The sequence below is a fragment of the Rhinopithecus roxellana genome, chromosome 15 (genome assembly GCF_007565055.1).
Source record: "Rhinopithecus roxellana isolate Shanxi Qingling chromosome 15, ASM756505v1, whole genome shotgun sequence".
Lineage (NCBI taxonomy): Eukaryota > Metazoa > Chordata > Mammalia > Primates > Cercopithecidae > Rhinopithecus > Rhinopithecus roxellana.
The window spans coordinates 17,754,407-17,767,823 of NC_044563.1; the positions used below are offsets into that span (position 1 = coordinate 17,754,407).

Consider the following 13,417-nt stretch of genomic DNA (forward strand, 5'->3'; position numbering starts at 1 on the left):
TTTGCTGCTATACTATCAATACAGCAGGATATTTCTGGCCTACTCAAGAGACAGAGACATTGGCTTGTCGTGCTATTCTACTTAGATTATTCTAATTATTTTTTAGGCAGTGGCCTCTCTTTTTATCATCAGTTCGTAAAACTAGATTATCAGAATTTTAGACCAGAGATTATGGTACTTTACAACTTTAAGGTAAAACCTAGTTTATGGAAATCCTGATATAAAAATCCACATTTAAAAACAAGAAATTATTATGTTTATGTACATTACAAGCAGTTTTATACAAATATATTCAATACTGGATTTCTGCAAAAAGCAAATTCTGAGACTCATAAAAATTTGATGAATAAATCTGCCAACTACCATCATATCTTGAGATACACTTAATAAATTAAAGGCAGCTATTTTTAGTTCAATGCAAAGAAAGTAATCACTTATTTTTTGCTAGTGAAGGCTACACTGAAAAGGTAACTCCTGCAGCAGCGGGGAGGGAAGATAAAAAGAATAGCCATATGCTCTACATACCAAGATTTTATTTGAATCATTGAGTCGACCCTTCAAGGCAGTTGGAAGTTCACCTATATTCGGTTGGATAAATTTTGCTTCATTGATAATACCTGCCACTTCATCAAGGCCTTCTTTCCTAATCTTCCAATTCTTATCACCAATCTTAGATACCAACTCTGAAGTGATTTTATCACTGAAAAAAGGAAATTACCTTTAATTCCAGACTCCAAAAATGATGATATCACATAAGTTCCCCTCACTGAATTCAAAAAGAACATTCAGAATTCAACACGATGAAGGAAATAAACCATTTCACAGACTGGAACCTACCTGATCTCTGTCCTCGGCAAAAGATCAACGACATCATTGCTCCCATCATCTGGTTCATCTCCATCTTCTCCTTCATCTGTACCACTTGTGCTATGCTTGGAAATTCCCCTGGTTGGAGCAGGTGGGCTTTGTCCCTGCATCTATACACAAATGAATGAATAAGGGTAATGAAATTTATATAGGATATGAGAACAAATAAATTAGAGAGGGTGCCCGTGTCAAACTCTCATTCCTTTATAATACCTATTTACACAGTAGGTAATTTGACTGCTACCTAGATTACAATTTTGAGACTATATGTCAAAACGTATTTTTATACAAAACCTACTAGAAGGCAGGGTGTGGTGGCTCACACTTATAATCCCAGTACTTTGGGAGGCCAAGGTGGGTGGATCATCTGAGGTCAGGAGTTCGAGACCAGCCTGGCTGATATGGTGAAACCTCATCTATACTAAAAATACAAAAATTGGCCGGGCGCGGTGGCTCAAGCCTGTAATCCCAGCACTTTGGGAGGCCGAGATGGGCGGATCACGAGGTCAGGAGATTGAGACCACCCTGGCTAACATGGTGAAACCCCGTCTCTACTAAAAAAAAAAATACAAAAAACTACCCGGGCAAGGTGGTGGGCGCCTGTAGTCCCAGCTACTCGGGAGGCTGAGGCAGGAGAATGGCGTAAACCCGGGAGGCAAAGCTTGCAGTGAGCTGAGATCCGGCCACTGCACTCCAGCCCGGGCAACAGAGCGGCGAGACTCCGTCTCAAAAAAAAAAAAAAACAAAAAACAAAAAAAAAACAAAAATTAGCAGGGTGTGGTGGTACACACCTGTGGTCCTAGTTACTTGAGAGGCTGATGCAGGATAATCACTTGAACCCAGGAGGAATAGGTTGCAGTGAGCTGAAATTGCCCACTGCACTCCAGCCTGGGTGACAGAGCCAGATTCTGTCTCAAAAACAAAACAAAACAAAACATTCCCCCAAAACGCGTTAGAATTATGAAGCTGTCGCCGGGCGCGGTGGCTCAAGCCTGTAATCCCAGCACTTTGGGAGGCCGAGACGGGCGGATCACGAGGTCAGGAGATCGAGACCATCCTGGCTAACACGGTGAAACCCCGTCTCTACTAAAAAATACAAAAAATCTAGCCGGGCGAGGTGGCGGGCGCCTGTAGTCCCAGCTACTCGGGAGGCTGAGGCAGGAGAATGGCGTAAACCCGGGAGGCGGAGCTTGCAGTGAGCTGAGATCCGGCCACTGCACTCCAGTCCGGGCGACAGAGCGAGACTCCGTCTCAAAAAAAAAAAAAAAAAAAAAAAAAAAGAATTATGAAGCTGTCTTTTGACTTATATACTCAAGACGATACAGAGCAAGTGTACCAACACTCAGCAATTTCAGTTACAAATATTATTTGAGGAGGGTCTTTTTTTTTTTTTTTTTTGAGGCGGAGTCTCGCTCTGTCGCCCGGGCTGGAGTGCAGTGGCCAGATCTCAGCTCACTGCAAGCTCCGCCTCCCGGGTTTACGCCATTCTCCTGCCTCAGCCTCCCGAGTAGCTGGGACTACAGGCGCCTGCCACCTCGCCCGGCTAGTTTTTGTATTTTTAGTAGAGACGGGGTTTCACCGTGTTAGCCAGGATGGTCTCGATCTCCTGACCTCGTGATCCGCCCATCTCGGCCTCCCAAAGTGCTGGGATTACAGGCTTGAGCCACCGCGCCCGGCCTCTTTTTTTTTTTTTTTAAGACGGAATCTTGCTCTGTCGCCCAGGCTGGAGTGCAGTGGCGTGATCTCGGCTTACTGCAAGCTCCGCCTCCCGGGTTCACGCCATTCTCCTGCCTCAGCCTCCCCAGTAGCTGGGACTACAAGCGCCCGCCACCATGCCCGGCTAATTTTTTGTATTTTTAGTAAAGACGGGGTTTCACTGTGTTAGCCAGGATGGTCTCCATCTCCTGACCTCATGATCCGCCCACCTCAGCCTCCCAAAGTGCTGCGATTACAGGCATGAGACACCGCACCCGGCCGAGGAGGGTCAAGTTTTTAAATTTATGTTTTTATTTTAAATTTTTCAAAAATGTTATATTTGGCCAGGAGCAGTGACTCACGCCTGTAATCCCAACACTTTGGGAGGCTGAGGTGGGAGGAGTGCTTGAGCCCAAGAGCTCAAGACCATCCTGGGCAACAAAGGGAGACCTTGTCTCTACAAAAAATTTTAAAAATTAGCTGAGCATGATGGCATGTGGTTCCAGCAACTTCGGAGCTAAGGCAGGAGGACCACTTGAGCCTGGGAGGTTGAGGCTGCAGTGGGACATGATTGTGCCAATGTGCTCCAGCCTGGGTGACAGAGTAAGACCCTGTCTCTAAACAAAATTAAATAAAATGTTATATTTAATGTACTTTTTGACCAGGTAATACATTTACAACGTTTGACATTGTATCAAAGAACATAAAGAGAAAAATCTCCCATTCTGTACCATAGCTACCTAGTTATTTTCCTCATAGATAAAATCATCGGTTGGTTGTGGTGACTAACATCTGTAATCACAGCATTTTGGGAGGCCAAGATGGGCAGGTCACCAGAGGTCAGGAGTTTGAGACCAGCCTAGCCAACATGGTGAAACCTCATATCTACTAAAAATACAATAATTAGCCTGGCATGGTGGCACATGCCTGTAATCCCAGCTTCCCAGCTGAGGAGGCTGAGGCAGGAGAATTGCTTGAATCTGGAAGGTAGAGGTTGGAATAAGCCCAGGAAGCGCCACTGTACTCAAGCCTGGGCAACAAGAGCGAAATTCCATCTCAAAACAAACAAACAAACAAACAAACAAAACAACCCAAAAACAAAACAGACAAACAAAAAAAAATTTTTTTTTTTCTTTTTGAGACAGAGTCCTGCTCTGTCACCCAGACTGGAGTGCAGTGGCATGATCTTGGCTCACTGCAACCTATGTCTCCCGGGTTCAAGTGATTCTTATGCCTCAGCCTACTAAGTAGCTGGATTCCAGGGCATACCACCACACTCAGCTGAATTTTTTTTTTTTTTTTTTTGAGACAAAGTCTCGTTCTCTCGCTCAGGCTGGAGTGCAGTGGGGCAATCTCGGCTCACTTCAAGCTCCGTCTCCCGGGTTCATGCCACTCTCCTACCGAGTAGCTGGGACTACAGGCACCTGCCACCAGGCCCGGCTAATTTTTTGTATTTTTAGTAGAGATGGGGTTTCGGCATGTTAGCCAGGATGGTCTCGATCTCCTGAAGTCGTGATCCACCCACCTCGGCCTCCCAAAGTGCTGGGATTACAGGTGTGAGCCACGGCGCCCGGCCACTCGGCTGATTTTTGTATTTTTAGTAGAGATGGAGTTTCGCCATATTGGCCAGGCTGGTCTCCAGCTCCTGACCTCAACTGATCTGCCTGCCTCAGCCTCCCAAAGTGATGGGATTATAGGCATGAGCCACCAAGCCCGGCCAAAATCATCAATTTCTTATGAACTCTTCCAGGAATACTTTATTGTGCATAAAAGCAAATACTTATTCTTCATTCCAGAAAGACAGAGTCTCAGTATGTTGCCCAGGCTGGCATGCAGTGGCTATTCTAATTGTGATCCCACTACTGATCTGCATGGGAGTTTTGATGTGCTCTGTTTTTTTTTTTTTTTTTTCTTTTTCTTTTGAGAAAAGGTCTGTCTCTGTGGCCTAGGCTCAAGTACAGTGGTACAAACATGGTTCATTGGAGCCTCAACCTGCTGGGCTCAGGTGATCCTCCCACCTTGGCCTCCTGTGTAGCTGGGACCACAGGCATGTGCCACTATGCCTGGCTAATTTATTTATTTATTTATTTATTTTTGTAGAGACAAGGTCTCATTTTGTTGCCCAGGCTGGTCTTAAACTCCTGGGCTCAGGGGATCCTTCTGCCTTGGCCTCCCAAAGTGCTGGGATTATAGGCATGAACCACTGCACCTGGCCGACCTGTTCTGTTTCTGATCTGGGCCAGTTCACCTCTCCTTGGGCAACCTGGTGGCCTCAGCTCCTGGGAGGTCACAATACTAATGCTGAACTTACTGTGGACACCCAACTGGCATAGCACACTACAGCCCCCAAAACATCTGCGCTTAAGCAATCCTCCTTCCTCAGTAGGAGTAGCTGGGACTACAAGTATGCACCACCACACCCAACAGTTTAGTCTTAATTAATGAGATTCTCAAGTCCACTAACAGATTGTATCATTTGTGGAAATTTTACCTTCTCAAATTCTGCATCTATCTGGGATAGGAGGGCAGGTTTCTCATCCTCAAAGAACATTCGCAAAGAGGGACCAACATACAGATACATCACGCCAAGCAGGGTTATGGCAGCAGTCCTCACAGCCTGCCAGACAGAAGAAAAAGAACTTTTTAAATCACAAAGATGGCAATAATAACTTTTTAAATCACAAAGATGGCAATACTGCCCTATATATGTTGTTATGTACTCACTGGGTTTGTTGCAGCAAGAGCTGTCTTCACATTGCTAATGAAAGCTTTGACATTCAACCTAGAAGAAACACTTAGAATTAAAAGCAAACAAACGAAACCTTCAAAATACTCAATAGAGTTTTATAAAGCCACACTCTAGGACTGGCTCCCTTTGGCAAAGTTCTCACTTTTTCTCTTCCTACACTAACTTTATTTTATTTTGTTTTATTTATTTGAGACACAGTCTTGTTCTGTAACCTAGGCCGGAGTACAGTACATGATAGCTCACTGCAACCTCTGCCTCTCTGGTTCAAGCAATTCTCATGCCTCAGCCTCCTGAGGAGCTGAGATTACAGGTGTGCAACACCACACCCAGCTAATTTTTTGTTTGTTTGTTTTTAGTAGAGATGGGGTTTCACCATGTTGGCCAGGCTGGTCTCACACTCCTTACCTCAAGTGATCTACCTGCCTCAGCCTCCCAAAATGCTGGGATTACAGGCTTGAGCTACCGCACTCAGCCTCCTACACTAACTTTAAAGTGAGCTTTAGGCCGGGCGCAGTGGCTCAAGCCTGTAATCCCAGCACTTTGGGAGGCCGAGATGGGCGGATCACAAGGTCAGGAGATCGAGACCATCCTGGCTAACACGGTGAAACCCTGTCTCTACAAAAAAATACGAAAAACTAGCCAGGCGAGGTGGCGGGTGCCTGTAGTCCCAGCTACTCGGGAGGCTGAGGCAGGAGAATGGCGTAAACCCGGGAGGCGGAGCTTGCAGTGAGCTGAGATCCGGCCACTGCACTCCAGCCTGGGCGGCAGAGCGAGACTCCGTCTCAAAAAAAAAAAAAAACAAGGCCGGGCGCGGTGGCTCACGCCTGTAATCCCAGCACTTTGGGAGGCCGAGGCGGGCGGATCACAAGGTCAGGAGATCGAGACCATGGTGAAACCCCGTCTCTACTAAAAATACAAAAAATTAGCCGGGCGCCGTGGCGGGCGCCTGTAGTCCCAGCTACTCGGGAGGCTGAGGCAGGAGAATGGCGTGAACCCGGGAGGCGGAGCTTGCAGTGAGCCGAGATCGCCCCACTGCACTCCAGCCTGGGCGACAGAGCAAGACTCCGCCTCAAAAAAAAAAAAAAAAAAAAAAAAAGTGAGCTTTAAATACTATCTATATGCTGACAATCCTTTCATGCTTAAATACAACTCTTAAATCCAATCTTGAACTCTCTCCTGAACTCGATTCACATCATCCAGCTGCCTTTGTGATATTTCCATTTGTATACGTGGAAGACAGCCTACACGTAATATGTTGAAACCAAACTCCTGATTGTCCTTACTCCAATCCCAAAACCTGTTCCTCCCAGTCTTCTCCACCTCAGTAAAGAGCCACATTTTTCTTCCAGTTGCTCAGGCTATCCTTGACTTTTTGAAGTTATCCCTGACTTGTCTCTCTCTTATATCCTGTTCTGTTCTACTTTTTAAATATCTTATCAGTTAAAACACTTCCACTTCTACAGTCTATGTCCAAGCCACCAGAATTTCTCGACAGAATTATTCCAATAGCCTACTAATTCGTCTCCCTGTCTTTGATCTCCTGTTTTCTCTGACAATAGTCAGAATATGAACCCGTTACTCTTCTGCTCAAAAATCCCTAATGCCTTCCCAGCTTACTCAAAATGTTGAGGTCCCACATGACCTGGCCCCCATTCTTTCTCTAGCTTTATCTCCTACCACTTCCTACCCACTCACTCATTGTCCTATAGCTACATTCTGAAGGAAATACACTCCTTGCTATTTTAAATATATCACATGTGCTTCTACCACAGAGCTTTTGGCATTTGCTCTTCCCTTGGTCTACAATGCTCCTCTCTGATTATCACAGCTTGCTCTCTCATATCCTGGTCTCTGCTCAGATGTCATTTTTTCAGGAAGAACTCTTCAACTACTATATAGAAAACAACACCATCTAAACTATACCACATTATTCCATTTAACCCCTCATCCTGCTTTACATAAACATATATATGTAAAAATATATATATATCTATTTTTTGAGATGGAGTTTTGTTCTTGTTGCCCAGGCTGGAGAGCAATGGCATGATCTTGGCTCACTGCAACCTCCGCCTCCTGGGTTTGTTCACATGATTCTCCTGCCTCAGCCTCCTGAGTAGCTGGGATTACAGGCATGTGCCACCACACCCAGCTAATTTTGTATTTTTAGGAGAAGTGGGGTTTCTTCATGTGGGTCAGGTTGGTCTCCAACTCCTGACTTCAGGTGATCTGCCTGCCTCAGCCTCCCATAAGTTCTGGGATTCCAAGCATGAGCCACCACACCTGGCCTGCCTGTCTCTCTGTCTCTCTCTCTTATATATATATATGTACTGTTTATTACCTATCTTTCTTTACTCAAACGTAAATCCCATGAAACAGAAATTTAATTTTGTTCACGATGTATTCTGAAGGACTGGAACAAACAATTGGAACATTGTAGTAGCCAATATGTGATTGTTTAATACATGAATAAATGAAAGAGCATAACAAAAAAGAGGAAAATATGTGGATTTATAAGTGACATGCCAAGAGATTCGTGCTATATCAAAGACTATACAATTAAGAGGAATTATAACAATACCCTCAACTATGGGAGAACACCACAGATAATAACATAACAAACATCATGCCTGTAATCCCAGCACTTTGGGAGGCCAAGACGGGCGGATCACGAGGTCAGGAGATCGAGACCATCCTGGCTAACACGGTGAAACCCCGTCTCTACCAAAAAAAATACAAAAAAACTAGCCGGGCGAGGTGGCGGGCGCCTGTAGTCCCAGCTACTTGGGAGGCTGAGGCAGGAGACTGGCATGAACCCGGGAGGCGGAGCTTGCAGTGAGCTGAGATCCAGCCACTGCACTCCAGCCTGGGCGACAGAGCAGCGAGACTCCGTCTCAAAAAAAAAAAAAAGAAAAGAAAAGAAAACATAACAAACAGTTCTTTGCTATTTGAGTAACTTCTAGAACAGTGTTTTTTCAATCAGTAGAACTCAAAATACCCTTTTACCAGATATTAACAGGCATGTTGCAAAATGTAGCATGGCACAGACAAAGGCAACATAGTATAGCAGTTACATCATTCTTTCTCCAAACCAGAATGCCTGGATTAAAATCTTGGTTTTGCCACTTTCCTAACTATGATGGGCCCAAATTACTTAAACTTTCTGCGCCTTAGTCCTCATCTACAAGATAGAGATAACATAATGCCTCACATAGTTTTTATGACAATTAAATCATATGAATTATGATTTAGAAAGTGCTTTTTAAAAGTACCTGGAATAAAGTAAACTGTATAAAGTTTTGTTGTAAATAAACAACTGTGCTCTATATGCAAATAAGTTTGGGAACAGTGGGTTAAAGTTAAATAAGCTCTTCTATTGAAGATTTCTGACAGCATTTCATTCGCCAAGGCATACTATAGGTCTTTAAACAAATGTAATTATATACAGAAATTTCCTAATGTATTTGACTAGAAATTCTTGGAACTGGATTTTCTGTGGGAGAGCTATTAATGCTTAAGGAAAAATAACTTAGAGAACTCTTTCAGTGAATATCAAAATGCAGGAACACAAGCCAATATAGACCTTTGAGAACAAAGGTAATTTTATTTTATATAAATGAGACAATCCAGCGCTCGCGCTTCAGAAATAAGCAGCAATAGCTACAATGAATCATGACTTAGAAACTGACAGAACATTTAACTATTTTCCACTTGATTTCGTTCCGACTTACCCAGAAAAACCAAATTCTTTTATGGCATTTGATAGCCAATTCAGAGTTTCTGACTGATTTTTGGGATTCTTTTGTGAGAAAGCCATTGACACAACCTGAAACGGGAAAACCAACAGATCTGTGTTTTATCTCGTATTTCTTATAGAAATACACACGACATTAAGGCAGATGTGCATTAAACATAGTTTTCTGATGCTAAAACAACTGCAAGAATGCCTTAGGAACAAGAGTTAATCTACACAAGAAAATGAGGTGAGTGACAGTGGGACTAAAAGGTATTCTGGACTGTTTATAGCTTTTCAGCAATTACTCTGCATTATAATGATATAATGTCTTTTATTTTTAGAGACAAGGTCTTGCTCTGTCACCCAGGAGTACAGTGGCACAATCATCAATCATTGCAGCCTGGAAAGCTCGTGGGCTTTCACCGTCTATAGAATGTTTTGTTTGTTTGTTTTGAGACAGTCTCACTCTATTGCCCAGGACGGAGTACAGTGGCATGATCTTGGCTCACTGCAATGTCTGTCTCCCGGGTTCAAGTGATTCTCCCGCCTCAGCCTCCCTTGTAGCAGGCATTACAGGTTAATTTTTATATTTTCAGTAGAGACGGTGTTTCACCATGTTGGCCAGGCTGGTCTCAAACTCCTGGCCTTACGTTGTCCTCCCTCCTCGGCCTCCCAAAGTGCTGGGATTACAGGTGTGAGACCCTGTATCTGACCGAATATTTTTGACTAACATAAATTTTCATCACTAGGCAATAGAGTATTTTTAAAGGTAAAAATGGAAATGCAGTATCAAAGGGCCGGGTGTGGTGGCTCATGCCTGTAATCCCAGCACTCTGGGAGGCCAAGGCAGGTGGATTACCTGAGGTCTGGAGTTTGAGACCAGCCTGGCTAACATGATGAAATCCTGTCTCTATTAAAATTCAAAAATTAGGCAGGTGTGGTGGCAGGTGCCTGTAATCCCAGCTATGCGGGAGGCTGAAGCAGGAGAATCATTTGAACCCAGGAGGGTTGCAGTGAGCCGAGATTGCACCACTGCACTCCAGCCTGGGCGACAGAGTGAAATTCCATCTCAAAACAAAATGCAGCATCAAAAAAGATTTTACTTGAGAAGATAAAAACTAATGTTTAATTAGTAAGCTTAAAGTTTGGGTAAAAAAATTAGGAAAACTGGAGGAATAAGAGTTCTGTGTTACTAACTTGTTCAGCAGTCCACGGTAACATACAGGCTTCAGCTATTGCTGTCATAGCTTCTTTTGCATTGTTCCCACATTTCACATCTCCAATCTTGTCCACAAGGCCATCTAATACAATCTGAGCTGACGTTTTGGAAAAATTTCCCTTCTGGGCAATCAAAGCAACTATGTGAAGCTTCATTTGCATCACCTGAATAAGGATAAGTATCATAAAGTTAGGAGCAAGCCAAGGACATTTATTTATTTACTTGTATTAACAGCATGTAACAGATATGACACAGTTAGGGACAGCTGAGAACACAACTAAAGTAAAACGAGGATTTTAAACAAATATGCAAAATAATTTGTATCCTTTAATTGTTACCAATTACTTAACTGACAGTGAAGAGAGGGAAAAAAAAGCTACTCAGTGTTCCAAAATATTAACAAGTAATATTGCACAGAAAGTTTATGAATTGAAAAATCTGATTTTTAAATTTTCCTCCTCTTATGATTATTTGCATTTAGTACTGAATACACATCCTAAAATACACAACAAATTACTACTGACTGCATAACTGAGAATTACTACTAGGGCTGCCTACAAAAACACTAAAACCCTCTTATACACACACACAACACAGAACTTGAGAGATTTTAGAGAACTTGTTGGCTTTTAAGTAAAAGAATAAAAACATCTGTGGACAATAATTTAAAGATATTATTGTGATGGCAGATCTATGGGATTAAGGACCCCTTTGCTCATAAATATTTTTCTTTGTATTGTGTGAATATTTTAACTTTGTTAAGCCACTAGAAATTCTATTATACAGATTCATTTAGGTGACAAATACCCTCACTTATTTATTTATGTATGTACGTATTTATTTATTTGACAGAATCTTGTTCTGTCACCCGGGCTGGAGTGCAGTGGTGTGATATCAGCTTACTGCAACCTCTGCCTCCCGGGTTCAAGTGATTCTCATGCCTCAGCCGCCCAAGTAGCTGGGATTACTTATAGGCACCTGCCACCACGCCTGGCTAATTTTTGTATTTTTAGTAGAGATGAGGTTTCACCATGTTGGCTGGGCTGGTCTCGATCTCCTGACCTCAAGTGAATGTCAAGTGGATCTCAAGTGGATCTCACCTCAGCCTCCCCAAGTGCTGAGATTACAGGCATGAGCCACTGTGCCCAGCCACACAAACACCCTCTTTAAAATGCAATTATTGCCTGGCTCATGCCTGTAATCCCAGCACTTTGGTAGGTTGAGGCGAGAGGAATGCTTGAGGCCGGGAGTTCAAGACCAGCCTGGTCAATATGGAGGGACCCCAGTTCTACAACAAGTACAAAAATTAGTTGGGTGTGGCCCTTGCCTGTAGTCCTAGCTACTTGGGAGGCTGAGGTGGGAGGATCACTTGAACCCAGGAGGCTGAGGCTGCAGAAAGACATGTTCACACTACTGCACTCTAGCCTGGGCAAGAGAGTGAGACTTTGTCTCAAACCCCCAAAATTTGACATAGCAGGCATGTGAAAAAAAAAAGTAAAAAATTTAAAAAATAATCCCAAACCAAAAAACAAAACAAAGAAATGTAATTATCTTGAGTGGGACTTCTGCAATTGTAGAGTCAATACCTCTGAAAAACTGATCTTCCTTAAAAGCAACATAGAACACTGGCAAAAACTATCCAAATCAACTTACCTCACAACTTTGACAATTAAAAAAGGCTTGTAACAATACAAGAACCATTTAAAGACAGGATGCTGAAATTTCAGTTAGGACAGTGAGGTTTCTGGTGATTTAACTTGCCTTGTTCCCCTTTTCTTCCAGCTCCACAGTAGCCTTCAAAACCTGAAGTCTTGTAACCATAGCAACTATGAAAACCAAGAGCTGTGCAGCCACTGGCAGGTGGGGGACAGCTCAGGTTTGGACTTCCTCAAAAAGTTTTGACCCAAAGTACCGTCTTTTCTGGCTGCTTCCTAGAAAAGCTCCATTTGAAGGGCCTGTTATTTGACCGGACTCTAGCTAGCTCAGTGGGAAAAGCCCTATCCCCAGGGATTTTGTTGAAAACAACAAAAACAATGAGTGGCAACTGCTTAACATCTAACATCAGAGCTGTGTAAGTCCACAATACCAGTTGGGGGAAACCAGCTTGGTCAAAAACATAAAAGGATCTAGGGAATAAGGTATCCACAGAGGACTCTGAGAATCTAGAAGGTCATGTGAATATTCACGGTTGTGTGTATGCCCAGGAAAGACTGAAAAGGGCCCTAATCTCGGATCTCTGACTGACCTTCAAGACCTTGCTTAAAAAGTGAATTCCAGGGTAAAGCTGTAAAGTGCCTGAGTATCTCTGGCATGACCCAGCGCGCACACACACACAAACACACACACACACACACACACAACCCCGCCCTTGGCAGAGGGTGGGAGACAGATAATATTGGTTCAAGGCATTTAAGAAAATCTGTCGCCGGGCGCGGTGGCTCAAGCCTGTAATCCCAGCACTTTGGGAGGCCGAGACGGGCGGATCACGAGGTCAGGAGATCGAGACCATCCTGGCTAACACGGTGAAACCCCGTCTCTACTAAAAAAATACAAAAAAACTAGCCGGGCGAGGTGGCGGGCGCCTGTAGTCCCAGCTACTCGGGAGGCTGAGGCAGGAGAATGGCGTAAACCCGGGAGGCGGAGCTTGCAGTGAGCTGAGATCCGGCCATTGCACTCCAGCCTGGGCGACAGAGCGAGACTCCGTCTCAAAAAACAAAAAAAAAAAAAAAGAAAGAAAATCTGTCCAATCATTAGCTCGTCATTAAGTTAACCAAGGAGAGAGTCTTTGGTGGCTGAAAATCAAAATCACAACGAGATTACACTTCATACTCTCTAAGAATTTGAGAAAAAAATTAGCAAGGTGTAGTGATGCATGCCTGTGGTCCCAACTACTCCAGAGGCTAAAATGGGAAGATCTCTTGAGCCTAAGATGTCAACACTGCAGTGAGCCACGTTTGCACCACCACACTCCAGCCTGGACAACTGAGTGAAGGCCTTTCTCAAAAAAAAGTGCTGTGAGAGCAACAGGACAACTCAAGAATCTTTTAGAATATTTAGCCTTTGTGGAGCTGGCCTATACGAATAAGGTGCTATGTAACCTATGTAACACAATCTAAGGGAAACACAGTGTATGAGAGACCTAAACATCCTAGAG

At 43.6% G+C, this 13,417-nt stretch overlaps 1 protein-coding gene across 4 annotated transcripts in view; it reads right to left on the reverse strand.

Annotated features, from left to right (window-relative positions):
- Positions 1-13,417, reverse strand: part of CKAP5 (cytoskeleton associated protein 5) — a 102,891-nt gene that overhangs the window by 35,265 nt on the left and 54,209 nt on the right. For all 4 annotated transcript variants that reach the window (XM_010371086.2, XM_030917771.1, XM_030917772.1 and 1 more), the window contains exons 17-22: positions 10,242-10,427; positions 9,040-9,134; positions 5,287-5,344; positions 5,054-5,179; positions 838-977; positions 526-700 (exon numbers count right to left, since the gene is read on the reverse strand). In XM_010371086.2, coding sequence (XP_010369388.2) covers positions 526-700; positions 838-977; positions 5,054-5,179; positions 5,287-5,344; positions 9,040-9,134; positions 10,242-10,427 — 780 coding nt within the window. The remainder of the gene's footprint in view (positions 1-525; positions 701-837; positions 978-5,053; positions 5,180-5,286; positions 5,345-9,039; positions 9,135-10,241; positions 10,428-13,417) is intronic.